The sequence below is a fragment of the Urocampus carinirostris genome, chromosome 7 (assembly GCF_059441175.1).
Source record: "Urocampus carinirostris isolate Australia breed hairy pipefish chromosome 7, RoL_Ucar_1.0, whole genome shotgun sequence".
Taxonomy (NCBI): domain Eukaryota; kingdom Metazoa; phylum Chordata; class Actinopteri; order Syngnathiformes; family Syngnathidae; genus Urocampus; species Urocampus carinirostris.
This window is the reverse complement of record NC_142355.1, coordinates 16,321,634-16,339,014: the sequence shown is the minus strand read 5'-3', so window position 1 is coordinate 16,339,014 and position 17,381 is coordinate 16,321,634. Positions and strand designations below refer to the sequence as shown.

The 17,381-nt window shown below is 39.0% G+C and overlaps 1 protein-coding gene across 1 annotated transcript; it reads right to left on the bottom strand.

Moving 5' to 3' along the window:
• Nucleotides 1–4,451: 4,451 nt before the first annotated feature.
• Nucleotides 4,452–15,987, bottom strand: prpf18 (PRP18 pre-mRNA processing factor 18 homolog (yeast)). The gene is made up of 10 exons (XM_088339285.1): nt 15,793–15,987; nt 12,692–12,769; nt 12,517–12,543; nt 10,865–10,966; nt 10,501–10,614; nt 8,841–8,987; nt 8,355–8,423; nt 8,141–8,281; nt 6,968–7,195; nt 4,452–5,007 (listed from the first exon to the last, which is right to left on the bottom strand). Exons 1-10 carry the CDS (start codon nt 15,856–15,858, stop codon nt 4,927–4,929), a joined length of 1,053 nt encoding a protein of 350 aa, XP_088195411.1. The 5' UTR covers nt 15,859–15,987; the 3' UTR covers nt 4,452–4,926.
• Between the last annotated feature and the right edge of the window lie 1,394 nt (nt 15,988–17,381).

Genomic DNA, 17,381 nt, shown 5'->3' with positions numbered 1-17,381 from the left:
TGTCTCTCATTTTATTTGTTGATAATTTGAAAGTTTATTACCGTGTAATAAGCTTTTTGGTAGCTTTATGGTAGAGCACATAACAGTTTATAAGTGTACCAGCCCTTTCGCCTGATGGAAGATAAACATTGCAGTCTTCTGTCTTAATCGAACCGGATTTAAAACTTTGCCGGTTAGAACAGCAACATCGCACAGCGATAAAACTCCATCGCAAAAAGTTGGTGGTTATATTTTTCTGCCGTGGTTATTGGTATTTGTTTCAACTCAAATGCTCATTCAAGTGCAGAACGCTAGTGTGCTTATGTCGTCCGTCATGGATCTCTTTCTGCCAGGAAACATGTGACATCACGTGCAAAGGGTTGATACCGTTTTTCAAGATGAATTGACCTACGGCTAAGCCCCGCCCTCAATCACGATGATCCAATCTCAGTCCATGTCCGTTTGATTGTATTGCAGTTTGTCATTTTCCGTTTGTCTTTTGTGTTTTTTTTCTTACAATTTACATTTAAAAATGGTCAAACTATGTGCAGGGGTACATGGAAATCTGATAGAAGGTATCCTGAGAGGCTGGTAGATTCGGGGCATCTTTTACCCGTGTAGCGAATATGGGTGGTAGATAAATTATTCTTACAAACAATTTATTGACCAACTGATTTAAATAGACGAGTTTATTCTTTTCAAAACTCGTCTCCCCTTTGTAGAGCTTTTTTGAGATTGCTGGCATTGTCCCACCAGTTTGGCCGCTAGCTTGATCAAGCTTGGCTGCCGACCTGGCAAGGCCCGCCGGCTGCCTGTTGAGCTGAGACCTGGTCAGGACCGCCCAGGGCCTTGGTCCAGTTTTTCTCCTCTTAGGACATCCCTCCTGCCTTGTGGCTGGCCAAAATCAGACTGGCCTTGCGAGGTGACATGTGTACCAGCTCTCGGTTCTAGTCGCCTGGGAAGGGCGGACACCCTGTGGTGAAGTGTTCACGGAAACCTTTTGATGGGCAAATGAAGCCAACGCCCACGTCCCCAACCTCACATTCTAGCAGTAACAGTCAGATAACATATCTATGTGATTGACTTCAAACACAGTACAGATATTTAGTTCACAAGTTTTGACATTGTTTGATCATTTCTGACATTGCAAAACGAGATTCTGACCCAACGTTGAATACTCTTCACCGGATTTAGCCACATCTAAATCGAGACAAGTTTCTGCTTTGGACAAAGTTGTGCGTTGACCACAGCACCAACTGAATGTGGTGTCATGATTGCCGATTCAGAGCACCCACGACTGCTTAATTGGCGCAAACAGCCCAGACAGCTGATTGGCTGATGTACTCCTTTTAAACCCCAAACTTCCAAGAGATCCTTGTCAGATTGTTATGCAAACCGTTGCTCCCAGCTCGGCAAGCTCTTACGTCAAACCCTGCCCTGTTTTTCTCTGCCTGATCCTCGTTGCCAACCTGTTTCCAGACCTGACTCTGCCCCGTTCTGCCTGCCCGTTATCCGATCTGTTTTGCCCCGCTACCTGCCTGCCTCCTGTCGCCAACCTCGTTTCCGAACTCGACTCCGCCCTTGCTCTCCAGTCCCGGCTAACGACTCGTAATTCCCGCCTGTCTTTGACCCTCCTTGCTAGACACGGAAGTGCCACTGCTCCCCTTGTCCGTCAACCATCGGATTGTGGAAGCAAGCCCTACTCTCCCTCTTTATTAATAGAAAACGAGCGCTATTGGGTCCTGTGTCTGTTTCTGGTCCGTGACATGTGGATAAAGTTAATAAGAATGTCTGCATCTGTTCTAAGGTGAGTCAACATAGTATTTGAGGCAACATATTGTCACTTAGCTAGAGAGAAATATGAAGTTATTTATAACAATAACATCTCTTACGTTAACTAACATTAGCTCTTGGCTGCGGTCTACATCATGTTTGTTCACAGGTCAGTGGCCTGTTTTTGCTAGTTATTGTACGTCGGTAATCATACATGATTGTTAGCGGTTGTCCAAAGGGCTGTAGTCAACATCGGCTTTCACCCAAAAAATCTGAATTGAGCATTAAGCTTTGCAGTGTGAACCTGGCTTAGCTTCCTTGGCAATGTTAAGCTAAATTATTAAATGTAAATACTGTAGCACCAAACTAACTCAGAGGCACTCCTGGTAGCCTACAATTCAGACTATAAGCTTTCCCAAACTTTCAACCCACCGGCTTAAGGACTGTACTTCCATGAATTTTGGAAGTACAGTCCTTAAGCATGCCTGATTAAAGTCGCCGGCGACAATAAATGCTCCGTCGGGGTGTGCAAGCTGCTGTTTATTGATAGCAGCAAGCAGGAGATTTAGTGCTATGCTAACGTTAGCATCCGGTGGAATGTAAACAGCAATCCCAATGACCACAGTTAGCTCTCTAGGTAGATAGAAGGGTCTAGATCGTGCCGTTTCATAATATTGTGCATTTTATGTTTTTTAATTCACAACAAATAAACGAAACTTAATCGGGGACCTCCCAGGAATCTCATCTCTCATCTCATCTCATTAGCTGCACCACTTACCCTCAGTAGGGCCGCGGCGGTGCTGGAGCCCATCCCAGCAATCATCGGGCAGTGGGCAGGGGACAGCCTGAACTGGTTGCCAGCCAATCGCAGGGCACACAGGGACAGACAACTCGCTCGCTCATTCACACCTAGGGACAATCTGGACCGGCCAATCCACCTAAAATGCATGTTTTTGGAATGTGGGTGGAAACGGGAGTGCCCGGAAGAAATCCACGCAAGCACGGGGAGAACATACAAACTCCGCACAGTAAGTCCGGTAGCTAGATTTGAACCCACACAGGAGGTTCCCAAGACCTTAGAACTGTGCCGCACACGCGCTAACCACTGCGCCGCTGTGCTGCCCCCTCCGAGGAATTCTTTTTTTAAATTGTTTAGTTGGCTGCATTCTTCAGTAGCCGTTAACGTTGCCTAACATATCTGCACGACGGTGAACTTGGGGAATTTCATAAAGTGAAATGTTAATCCAATCAAAATGTCGAAACGTAATGTTAAGCCGAGGCACAGCTCCAGCATTCCGAGCGCTAGCAATGCCCTCTTGCGATCACTGGGCCGTGTGAAGTGCGATAGCATGCATGACTACTCATAGTGTGTGCCATGGCCGCCTCGGTTCAGGGTTCTTGCACTGGCGTCACAAGGCCTCGCTGGACCGCAGCCAAAACGTTTCGCTTATTTAACTCAAGGGCGGATAAATGCCACCACGGCTGAACAAACACAATGATCCCGCCCAGCGCTAACTACGCAAACATTGAGCATTCCCGCCGTTCAGACGACCTTTCTTCGGACGTCAGCGGAAGAAAGGCCGATTTGTCGGTCAAAATGGACGAAGCCGGAGCCGCGATGACGCCAGCAAGCGGTCCACCGGTTGATGGGAACAGCAAGAAGGCTGCATCACCATGGTTACGCACTCCCTGTAATAAGGGAAAGGAGCGAGTGACGTCGGATGTTAGTAACTCGGCGACCGAGGCCATCTGTAGTCGGGAGTCGCACATTAACACATGGCGATTGCGTGACATTCATTTAAATTGCAACCTAATGGCTGCGTACATCACACAACCCCAAAGACTGGAAAGGACCAGGAACTAAATCTAATCTCCACACTAACAAAATAACAAAAATATATTGCAGTAAAAAAGAATTATGTGTAATATTTGACTACTTAAGAAAGTTGGCAGCACGCCGGCTTAGTGGTAAGTGTGTCCGCGGCACAGTTCTGAGGTCAAGAGATTGAACCTTCCTGTAAGGAGTTTGCATGTTCTCCCCGTGCTTGCATGGGTTTCCTCCAGGTACACCGGTTTTCTCCCACATGCAATAACATGCATGTCAGGTTAATGGGCCAGTCCATATTGTCCCTAGGTATAAACAGGGATCAGAATGGAGATTTTCATTTTCAGCTGAAATAGCCAGGGTCCAGGAATAAAGCAGGGCGGAGCCCCCCCGTTCTTTTACAGGTACAACAAAAAAACAAAACCTCGCGGAAGGCCGGGAAAGGAATTGAGAAAATAAGTGGTGCAGTTTAGTCTGAGTTTGTATTCTACTTAAGAGATTTTAAGCATCTTTTTGTTGCACTACACAATAGCGCATAATTTACCCTAAATGTACATTGTATAACATTTGACTACTAGATAACACTATTGTCTGATGCAGACCTAAACCAATTCCAAATAAGTAGAACATAGCAGCAAGATGCCAGACAAACACGGAGGCGATGCCTTGGTATGGATCCAGATATGTAAAAGAAATCCAAATTGTATGGGTATCCATAAAAATTAACATCGACTGTTTATGTATTTTGCCTATTCGTACTGTTTTTGTTTTTTTTACTGAATGGAGGTTTTTTGTACACCAAGGTGGCACTTATTATACACTGTCCCTTTAAGGAGAAATAATGACTTAGGAATGGATTGAGTAAAACGTGAGATTCGAAAAACACAAGACAACTAAGTGTTTTATTTGAAAAACTTCAAAACGCATCTGGATTTATCTATTTCTATTTTTGCCGATGGATAAACACATCAACAAACCAATCAACCAGTAGATTATTTTCAAGAAAAAATATACAACAGGGAAATGGAATAAAAGAGTATTTCTTGGCATTAATACTTAAAACAAAAGATTTAGCAGACGTTGTTCAGTGTAATAAAACTCACACTACAGGATCATCCACAATAAACTTACAGAAATTCCAAATAATTCATGTTGTCTGAAAGAAGATGATATTTCAGCATAGGATCCATGATTATGCATGCTTTCCAAGGACCAACAGGGAGTTACCTACGTTGAAACGGGAAACGCTAAGCCAATCGAGTCCAAACTTAAAAAACGGCGATAGTTTTAGGTTTTCTCCGTCAGAGTCCATCCAGCAGCAACGTGCCGTCTTGTGAATTCCCGATGCATTAAAGAGCATTGTACTCCACACACTTGGACGGATCTGTCGTAAAGTGCTTTTGGCAGATTGTCATCAGTCTTTTCAGTCCCTGCGAGGAGGAAGGAAATTGTGTCGTAAGTGGTGAATGGAATGGAAACATCAGGTCGCATTTAAAGCTAAAATCGCCTTACCTGTGATAAAAAATTGGAAACGCTTTTCATTCTGTTCAAGAGAGGGGGCATCGTTATTACACTATAAGGTTTAGGTTAGAATCTTGGCCCCTGTGCGGTCTTTCTGTGTTTTCACAAGGCCACATCTCAAAAACAGGTGAATAAGGCTCAACATAGAAATAAATTGTCCTTAAAATCTGACAAAAAATAAAAATTCCAGACTACAAGCTGCTATTTTTTTCTTCATGTAAACACTGCAGCTTACAATGAAGCTTATTATTATTTTTTCCCGCTAGGCCAAGGGAATCAGATTAAAACATTCGAGGCCACGGCGCATTAAAACCTCTGCTCTGAGGAAATTCAATGAAGTGCAGTTAAACAGTGTGATAACTATAACTCCCCTTTAGCAGCCAAAAGCCAGAAGGAACAGATAATTAAATTGGCATTAATATATATGTACCGTCCCCGCGACCCTACTGAGGATAAGCGGTGCAGCTAATGAGATGAGATATATGTACCGTAAATTCCGGACTATAAGCCGCTACTTTTTCCCTAACTTTCAACCCCGCGGCTTATTCAGTGATGCGGCCAATTTATGTAATTTTTCTAACGGCCGCCAGCGGCGCTCAAGTGTTGCTACCATTAACTGCCCTCTCACAGGCACAGTTTGGGATGAAAGCTATATTATTATTATTAAAGCTTTGAAAACTCTCTCGGTGTACCGTCTTTCTTTGTAAATATGTGTAACACATGTATAATAGGTATTTGCAACTATGTATTTTTGTAATGTATTTATTTGTATTTATTTTAGACACTTATTCTGATATGTTTTGCACGGATGAAAGAAAAGTGAGGGGCGGAACAAACGCGGGGTGCCGAGTTTAAGTGGGGACCGCTAAAGGTGAGGGACAGACAAGGAAAGAAGAGGGGGTAAAAAGTTGGTTAAAGAAAAAGGAGTCGCATGAGTAAATGTGTTCATCTGATATATTTTTCTCACTCTTACCTTTGGAAATATACACTTTTTCCCTTGGATTACTTTCAACGGGACCCGGACTCTGCAGGTCTGCATCAAACCTTAAGTACCGGTATCATTTTCCGTTCATTTTGCCGGCTGTGATTTTTGGACTGTGGACTCTAATGAAGGACATTTAGTTTCAATCGCGGGACTTGAAGTCGGGTTTGGGTTAATTTTGTGTTTGTTACATTTTTAAATGTGGGCGCATGCGGCTTATATACAGGTGCGGCTTGTGAAAGTACAAAATCGGTTTTCCTCTTAAAATGTGGTGGGTGCGGCTTATAATCAGGTGCGCTCTATAGTCCAGAATTTACGGTACTCATGATAAATGCCACTGGTACCCGACCCCCTGTATTACACTGATGAAACTTTAGGAGACCGTACAACCACAACAGCCTCGAAACATGCTGAGCCATGCAACTGATCTTAAGCTCTCCCATCCTTTGCGCACATAAAAAAAGTGATAGAGAGGAAACCAATTATTGCTAATACAACATAAAAAAAATCATGATACATGCCAACTACGGTTACTAAGTAGGGGCACACTCCTGCATATATGCAAATGCATATTTAATATTGACTACTCGGCTAGTTGAGATGGACAGCTGCGGACACACTCTGCAAAAAAGTGTCTTAAACGCAGCACAGTGTGTTACTTTTCTGGCCTTGACATTTACCCGCAGATATTTTTTTTAAAGTAAGAAATATATCTGAATAAGTTCATTTATATTGATGTTTAAACCTGAGGCTAAAAATCTGGTGCAGCTCGTAGAAAAACAAAGATGAGTTTCTTCCATAAATCTGCACATGCGACTTTTAAACCATGTGCGCTCTTTATTTCGGAATGAACGTAAGTTGCCTGCCAAGCACGACTTGTCACTAACCTGAATATACTTTCTTTGCGTTTCGTCATTGAGGACGTGGGCCACATGCTTGGAGAAGATCTTCTCTCTTCCCGTACGAGCGTGGATGCCCACCATGGTCACGCCGATGGGCCAAGGCGCATTTCCGATGGCCATCTGGAGATAGGCGTCATTTGCCTTGACGTATTCTCTCTCGAGCATGAATTTGATGATGTCGGTGATAGACTCTTTGATGTCGGCTGGTAAATTCTAAAATACAAATCAAGCTCGTGTTAAAGCTGGAACTACAAAACCCATCGTTAAGGTTGCATGAATTTTCCTTTGGAATTATTCAATATTTAAGTTAAAAAAAAATCAGCAATTTGATGAATTCAAATTAGATTTCCACGAGTAAAAACTAATTGACACTAAACAAGTGTTTTTCAACAATTAGGGCCGAGCCACATATTTTTAAAATAAAAATCTTGTAGCGCACTGTTTATTGCCAGCACCAGTTTTACTTTGAATCCTTAAAAAAATTACTAAAATTGCACAAGAGTTTTTTTTATCATTTGTGGTCACTGTGGTTACAGGTCATTGAATTTGTTATTTACTGTTGATTTGGATTTTAAACCTGTTTTTTGTTTTATTATATCTTGATCTTGTTTTTGAGAAAAATAACACAAATGCTTAAAATGAGCAAAAACCGTTTGGCAGTGGGCCATTTCTTACAATGCCCTAACTTATTTTCATGAATAGTTAAATTAAAATCAGCAAAACTGTGTGCAAGATTTTTACTTATTTGTGTCAATCTAATTACTTTTTCATTGCAATCTTAAACAGCATTATGCAACAAATGATTTGTCCTTTCATTTTTCGAACCGCTTATCCTCTCTCTAGGGGTCGCATGGGTGCTAGAGCCCATCCCAGCTGACATAGGGCACTGGGCAGCGGACACCATGGAATGGTTGCCAACCAATCACCGGACACAAAATAAGTTATCAGATATATTTCCCTGTTCCACATCACGAGAAGGTATTTTGTATAAAAACACGGTAATTTGCTGCCACCTACTGATGAGGATGTTAGTTACTCACCTGATCATTGAAAAAAAAAAATATACTGAATAATAGCATGTTTTTTGGCAAAAACTAGTGTGCCTCAGCCCACTAGTTGAAAAGCAATGAACAAAACCACATAAGGTGGGGATGTTACCTTCTTCCTCAGCTTTCTGAATAGAGGTTTGAGGTAAGACTCAGTCTGGGAGTGGGTTGCGCTGGCCAGCTTCCCCTGAACGCTGCGCTTCACGTGGTCCTCGCGACTGTTCAGATCCTTAGCCCACACTCCCAGCAAGAACTGAAACATAATTGACAATCAAATGAACTGACTTCAAGCAATGAAAAGCTAGTAATGGTTTTGGTTGCCTCACACTCAAGAACTTGTCGATGACATCTTGATCTCTGTCGTCATCTCCTTTGCCAAGTGTTTTCCCAAGGGCCTGCATTGGGAGAAAATGCTGTTACTATTTCCCCCAAAGAATAAATATTGTGAATATACAGTTATTGTTAGGTGTATTTAATGTTCTATTGAAAATCAAAACATGGCAATGTGCAAGCAAAAAGCTAAATTAAGAGTTTTCTGAAATTGTGCCCCGCAAAAACGATATGCGATTTTATTCAGCCTTGTATAGTTCCAAATTTCATGAATTTGTATTTTACATACATATCACATTCAGTATTTTTTTTTACTTGACCTTATACGAAACAGAGTCCAAATGGGAAAAAAAATCATTAAAAAAAAGAGTCACCAGATTTCCCACTTTAAGTCTACAAAAGCATTTGATAAGATTCTTAAATTATAAAAAAAAGCAAAGTCAACGCGTTTGTGTTCAGTTTTCCAAGACAGAGCAGCCTACCTCCAATTCTTCTATAGTGGTGTTCTCTTCATGAACTTTGATGTCGTGCTGTGTATCTTTTTCTCCTGGCTCTGTCCCGCCAACTATTTCGTTTAGGTACTGCTGGTCAATCTTGTCCATGGCCGCCTTGAGGTCATTTCTCAAACCCTACGCCGCATAGACACGGGATGAAAGCATTGAGATTATGTGGTCACATTTTAGCTTCTTCTCCTGTGTTGCAACTACAAAGTGTGTCAAGAAGAATGGAAACACAAAATGTGAATTAGAGGTTAAACAATTTACTGTGGTTTCAAACATAAAAATCATTACAAACTAAAAGCGGCCTTCGCCAGCATTTTATTCACCTTCCAATGATTTATTAATTAGGGAAAATAATCATGCCAGAGGGCCTAAGAACAATGATTAACCCATACATGTTATATAGTTAGCTCACCATAGGACCAAATAAAATTAAAAAATGTATGCATTTATTTATTCAATAATAAGCTACCTCATACTTGTTTTTTTATTACGTATAGTATATTTTGTTTGAAATACAATGTTAGGTTTTCAATGTAGAAAAATTATTTTATGTTCTGAAATGATTCCCCAAAAAAAGACAGTATAGTGGATTATTGAAACAATAATGGTTCAATATTTTTTACCTACAAGCATTATTCTTATTCTGCTGCAAAATAAAATCATTTGAAACTGAAGAAGCAACTGTTATTATCATTAACCACACAAGCGATGGCCTTAGAACATTTGAATTATTCTAGTTTAGACTAACACCCATTTCTGAATTTTCTAGTGTGGATTTAGCATTTTAAAATCATATACATTCGCTCTCCTACTTATGACCATTCGAAATACGGAAAACGGTACATACGAACATATTTTCTGGGGTGTCGAAAAATATCCGGACATCGCTGTAAGTTAGATTTTGTATTGTGTGCCGTTTTTCTGAGTACAGGACATTACTGTAGTGCTTCTTTCCACCGCTACCAGTGTGTGGCGTTGTGAGAGGTCACCCAGCAACCACCCCAAAGACGAAATCTGCTTCTTCTTCCTGGTTCGTGTGTAAACATTCTATACTGTATCTCCAGCGCGCTAAGAACTTTGACATTTTTATGGTTTAATATCTCGTGCATCCATTCAATATGATTGGTGTGAAGTGTAAAGAAGAGGCGAGCGGAATTGGAATAAGAAAGCTTGATGCGGTTGAGGAAATTATTGGATCCCTTTTTTTCGGCCACTTTATACCACAGAGGAGAGAGTAGGCCAACCTTTGAAGTCCATCTTCCAAAAATAAGTTAAACTTAACTTTATTTATCGTTATAGAGCATATTATTTTAGGAAATGTTTATTTTTTAGTAAAAAAAACAATAAAGGTTACTTATACATGACTTAAAGATACTTATACAAACCTTAAACATACAAAATATAGCACCGAAGCAACTTACGAACAAATTTAACATACAAACAATCGTCCGGAATCCATCTCGCTCGTAAGTAGGGCAGCGTCTGTACCCACAATAATAATTAAAAAAAACCCATCCGTGCACAATTTTTTGTGTTGGGCTAAAATCAACATCTACAATCTTCTTTGATAAACTCCAGATACTTTGAAACTATGCCTGGTACTTTTCATATTTCACGACCTGCGTTTAGTACTTCATACCTTGTTGACTTCTGGAGTCAAAATCTCAATCTTACGCAGTCTTTGGAAAGCATCATAGTCTGATTCTCCGAAAAGTCTGATTGGTTCGCCTCGTTCTCTCAGCCGTCTGATGACCTATTGAAAGACACACAAGAACAAAAAATAAATATTTGAGGCTTAGTTATTCTAATGGGTGACCTGCACCCGATTTGAGCAACAATTTATACTTAATTTTATCGTGACTAAATGCTGAGTGTACATTATTTCGCTGTATTATGTCAGTGTGTAAAAATATGTCATTTAAAGTTACCATGGGAACACATTATGATGATTCATTCTGCAGTGATGTGTCAATCTGAATGAAAAATAACTCAGGTAAACTCACCTCCTGTCGTGACAGGGTCATGGGCAGCTTCTCTTCTGTTAGTTCCAACTCTAAAACAGGATTATCAGCGGAAGATGCTTCCTTGTCTTCTTTTTTGTCAATCTTCAAGAGAAAAATGGAATACACTCATATTACTTTGCGGATTAAGAGCCCATGAAACACAGATTCAATCGTCGTAATTTGAGGAGGAAAAAAACTTTTGAAGCCCGAAATCTAATAAGGATGGCAATCATGACAGCAACCATTTCCATGCATTTCCTCATCAGTACGACCAAAATTTCACCATGGCAAGGTTTCAGGATATCTATTTCGCTAGGGAAAAATAAATAAATCCAGTACACACATTATGATGACTCATGCAACAAACCTTTAAGACGGAAATCTGCGATAAGCATCTTAAATGATGGAATGCAAAACTTTTGATCAGTGGTATTAGATGGGGTGCGGTTGATCAAATAGGCAGATGCATGAGGAAATGCTAATTGTGTACTGTGTACATGTGTATTCTCTATACACAGTGTATTTTTTTCGTGGCACTTTTTTTTGTTTATGTAAACAAAAAAAAGTATATAAAACATACAAAAACAAATGGATTGAATCACATAATACTTTTTTCCCAAGTGCAAACGCTGACATACATAAAAATTACCTAAAATCTTCACAAATAATGCTGAACATCAAAAACGCTTTATGTGAAATACTTGTTTGGTGGATCTTTATCAGAAACATCAATCTACTTTTTAATTGTACTGTTTGAGGATCTACATTTCTCATGTTCTGTATAAATTATAAGCAAGATAAATATCAGGGCCAACCACATTAGTATAATTGCAAACACAAATATTTACCTTCTATATATATATGTTTGCCTATACATCTTGATATTATTTTTATCAATTTTTCTATTTAAGGTCTTTATTGCGTGTTTATCCCCGATTGTCACGTCTAAACTCGTTATCGCCAACAATAAAGACAATTAATAAATATCTAAATATAAATACTGCATATATATATATATATATATATATATATATATATATAATATATATATACATACACTACAACTGACTATTGCAAAACCCAGACACGCAAAGAACCACATATGTCCCTCAGAAGTTGTTATTCCAGGGTAAGGAATAAAACCTTTCTATAAAAGAACAGGAAAGGGGCTTGATCATTACGATTACCCAGCAGTGATGTGTCATCAAAAATCTTATGTTTAAAAACATTTATAGCATGGCTTAATTAACCGATTAACCTGGGAGCCAAGGTGACAACGGCTTAGTATACCATATGAATGTTTTGGCCACAAATTAAACATGAAAAAAAATGGTAAACCATAAAACTGCAAACAAAGTATAAAATCAAAGTAGCAATGCTCGACATTTACGTCAAATCAGCACGCATGCGGAAAAGAACATAAAACATGTGTCGTGATTTGTATTTTATACCATGAAACACTCTGAAATCAAGAGCAGAACCAAATTACTGCAATCACAAAATATTATTGAGAAAGAAATCACATTTACTTAAAATGTGAAAAGGTGTCAAGGTGGAATCAGTAGAACACACGATGAGACATAATAAACAATAAAAATCATTCTCTCTGAATCATGCATGATGCAAGCTACTTTAGCTGTGCAAACCCATACCTGGCTGTTAGGAGTCTCTCTCTCAACCTACAAAGATGCAGGTGGCATTTTTGAAAAGAAACAGTACAGTGAAACAAGAAAAGCCTAAAAGTATGCGCGTGTGTATGAATGTGATTGTTAATATTAACAAAAAGTGAACACTCGTGCTTTGTTGACATGTGTAAAAACAATCCACCTTATAACCGCATCTGTGGAAGTAGTCCTCCTGCTCCTTGCGTGCAAGATCACCCCTTTTGAAGAACTTTTTAGATTCCTGGAAAAACACAACAAATGTGGGTGTTAAAGGTTACGCACCTATCAATGTATATATTCTCCTCGTATTTTGGACGTTATTTTTATTATTTTATTTGAAGTACGCCATATCAGTTTAGTATGGAAAAAAAATTGTAAAATACCTTGCTACTTATAACAAGCAACACTGAATTTGCTGCAAGTGGGAAAAGAACAAACCAATATGATGAAAGAAATGTTTGTGTATTTTATTTGGTAAATAAAATCAACTTACAAATAAAAGCAAAAATATATTTGTTTTTATTTTAGATAAAATGTCACAAACATGCAGCCCAGTGGCCATTTTCAGCCCACTGGATGATACTCTGAAGCCTCACCTTCATATGCAAGTTCAATAAGAGTTTGATATGGATTTTCTCTTCCTAGTCAGAATTCCCTTTATTATATTGTGTCAATACAACAAAATGAGGATTGCATTGCAATTGGAAAAGTATACAGTATAAAAATAGAAAAGGATACAGGACTTACCTCTAAAATAAAGCATTCACAGCTAAAATAAAAACTATACACACAGGGATATTGCACTTTAAACTGGGATAGTGCCCTTCAAACTGGGGTACTTTACTTAGAACTGGGATATTGCACTTAAAACAGTCTTCAAAATTGGTTTTGTATGTTTAGTAGGCTTTGGGGAAAAAGCTATCCCTCAGTCTGTTTGTTTGGGACTTGTGAGATCTGAATTATCAGCCCGATGGTAACAGTTCGAAAGGACGATTGCTAGGGTGTAATGAGAGAGTAATTTGACACGGCTGTTGAACCGAAGCTTAAAGGAAAGTGGATATACCTCGCAAATTACTAACGGTGAACTTTTGCTCTGTTTTTAATGTGTTTTTCTGCTTGACCATGTCCATAAAACACAACGTCTCTATTTTCTCGGTCCAACAACACAGAAGTTAAATGTTCTGATAAAGGATTTTGTAAATTTTTTAGAACAATTCATGTTCAGAAAATTCCAATTAGAGAAATATGTTAGAGTCTGAATTACAACTATTTGTTGGTGTAAAGTGTAAAGAAGAGTTGGACCGTTTCTTTTGAAACTTAAGTGGAATAAGAAAAATTGATGTGGTTGAGAAAATAGTTGGATGGCTTTTTTTCTGCCATTCTCTAACACGGGGGACCTCTTGAAGCTCATCTTCCAAGAGTAAGTTAAACTCAACATTATAGGGCACATTTTAGGAAATGTTTAATTTTTCATACAAATCAATACAGGTTACTTATAAAAGTCTTAAACATACTTCAATAAACCTTAAAAATACAAAATACAGCACTGAAGCAACTTACGAACAAATTCAACTTACGGACAATCGTCCGGAACTTATCTCGTTCGTAAGTAGGGCGGTATCTGTAAATGGATAAGTGTGAAATACATTGTAAAGCGCTTTGGGAGGTCTTCAGTGACTTGAAAATTGTTATATGAATGCAGTCCATTTAACATGTACAGTGTTACCGCTACTTACAAAGTTTTCTACATACAACCTTTTCAGGTTACGGAGTACCTGAACGAAAAAATATGTTTCTAGTTACAAAGTCAGAAATACAGTACAGTACGAACTGCATTTCACCACTCCCGGAGTTTACCAAACGTAAAAAAAGAAAACTGGCTATCGCCTCAAATCTGCCTGGCATGCTTGCTCCCAGCCTGCTCTTCGGGTCTCCATGACAGTTCAGAGTTGACAGACAAAAAGGGGGAGGGTTTCCAACAAGACGCAGCTACCATTCAATCAGCTGAAATTAAATACATTTTAGCAAAAATCTTGCAATTTGTTGAAAGGAATCACCCAGGAAAAAGTGTTGACAATCCGGGATACGGCTACTTCTGCCTCGCACATTTCCGACAGATTTTCACAAGCCGGTAAGAGCAGACGTCATTGGATCAGTTTTTCAACAAACGCGAGTCAAAAGGGTAAATTAATATTTTTACCATTTCATTTATTCTTTATTATTTTACATTATGTGCCTGTTTGTTATGGATTTTTTGTGCAATAATGTGATTTGAACATGTTATTGTTTAATGTTCTGATGCTGTGTTATGGTTTACAAAAAAATATATACTTTACTTTTGCGGGGCTTGGAACGAATTAGCGCATTTATATACAAAATGGCGTCTCTACTTGCGTAGTTTTCAGGTTAAGAGGCTACTCACAGAATGAATTAAATCCATATCTAAAAGTACAACTAATATATATATATATATATATATATATATATATATATATATATATATATACACACACACGTTTTTTCCCCTAGAATATATCTGAGAGTGGTATATTCTTATCAAACTTGATGCAGCATATTCTCCCCCAGACACAATGTCCATCAGCCCCAAGGAAATCACATTGTCTTGTCTGTGAGCGGTTGGGTAAAGTTACTTTAAATTACTTTTGGATTACTCCAATACCAAATAAGCTAATAAAAGACAAAAAACTAAATATAAATAAAATTACTAAATTTTGTGCAGGCTTGGGGAGTAACAGAATGCATGGAACAGCACAAATGATGTTGGCAAGCTGTTTAGATTTATTTTCAATTTGTTTCTGTCGCATTTTATGTTAGTTTTGCCGGAGATCAAATAGATCAAAGCCAGTACAGAAAGCTTACCACGTGTTGTGAGTCATAATTGTATTCATATTTAGTTTATTTTGTCTTTTATTCGCATATTTGGTATTGGAGTAATCCAAAAGTAATCGAAAGTAATCCAGTTAAAGTAACGCTACCCAACCCTGTCTGTGAGTAATTAGATAGATAGATAGATAGATAGATACTTTGCTTCGTTGAGTTTGAAAGGTTTCATTTCCCTTAATTAGGGGGATTGAAATCATGAATAAGGGGAAGAACCGGCTGTGGTTGACAGGTATAAAGCTATATCTCTTGCAGGGACAACAAAGAGAATATGACAATGGATTGGGAAAATATGAACGTTAGCATTAGCAATAAGAAAAACAAGCTAACCAACACAAGTCTTCTAATATTCAACGCACTCACGTCAACGAGTTGTTTCTCTTCGATGAGTTTCCTCTTCCTCGCAATTTCAGCTTTGAGAATATCCATCCCGGTTATGTAAAATGACTCTATATTCGTTTAGCAGCGGTAATTTGTGAGCTGCAACACGGGTAACTTGCTATCCAATGTTGTTATTTAGCAAAACGAGAAAGCTCCGCGAGAATTGTCAATTCGCGCGAGAGCGGAGTTGGACGCCATGAATGCCGTAAAGTAATTCAGAGTCGACAAATGCCAAGCACTCGCTCTGCGTAGTTCATGAATTTTCTTCATTTCAAGAAGTAGAAGATGCATTTGTTAGAAAATGATATCATGAAATTGTGAATATGTTTAATTGCTGTTAAAAGTGTCGAGAAAAATTGTTCAAACCTCACATTGTTCAGGGATGTGATTTTTCCGCTAATTCGCGGAATTCCGCTTTTTTTATCTCCAAAAATAAAATTTTAAAATTTCCGGTGTTTTAATTGGTAAAAAAAAACGATTTCGTCTCGACAGCATGCCATTTGAGTGTTTCCGTAACTGAAATGAAACGTACTTGCGATTGGTTGAAGTCTCGTGTTGACCAATAAACGCGCTTGTTATAGGAGTGTGCCATTGTTCATTTCTCACACGTTTTTGCCGGGTGTTTAAAGAAAGATGTCCGTGATCGAACGCAAAGATGCTCCGCGAGCTAAAGAAATTGATAAGATTGTAAAAAACAAGTTTCGATGGGACTGGTTGGAGAAGGAATTATCTACGAATGTTGGAAAGAAGACTGTGACGAATTTGTTCAATGACTTTATTCGGAAGATCGATCGTGCCGGGAAAGCACTTTGCATTTGGTGTCATGATACCATCGACTATGGTGGGAGAGGTTTCAAAGCTCTTGAAAGTCACGCAAAGAGCAAAAAACACGTGAAAGAACTCCAGTCAAGAACGACAAATTATTCCATCGCTGGAAGTTTCGGTGCCCAAACGAAAACTCCAAAACTTTACGGCCTCCATCCCTTATTGACATCACAATCGGAAGCGGTAATAAAGAGACGTGATCCACCCCAACAACCTGTACCAGTTGCTGATAGAGTCGTGAATTTTGAGGTAGGTGGTAAACTTTTCAAATTTATTTGACAGTTTTCCCATTTTTTTCGAAAATATTATAACGTAATAAAAATGGCCATAAATATTTAACAATTACAATAATAGATTTTCATGTGTACATTACACCAACACTTTACTGTAGGGCCTATACTTATTGTACTTTTTACTGCCCTGGTCCTACCTGGTTTCCCCCCCCCCCAGCTAGCAATCACCCCCCCCCCCCCCCCCCCCCCCGCTAATTTTCAGATAATTTCACTTTGGTCAAATCACATCCCTGATTGTTTATTTGCTGTTAAAAGTGTCAATAAAAATTGTTCAAACTAAAAAAAATTGCAATATTTGAAAAACACCAGACTGTGCACCACTGACCTAGAAATACAGGAACGTACACAGCAGCACAGAAAAATCTGAACATCCACAATAACGCAGCATACTTCAGTAGGCGTGTGTAACGGGTGAGAGAAAATATGAATCCAAGAGGCCCGATAAAAATACCT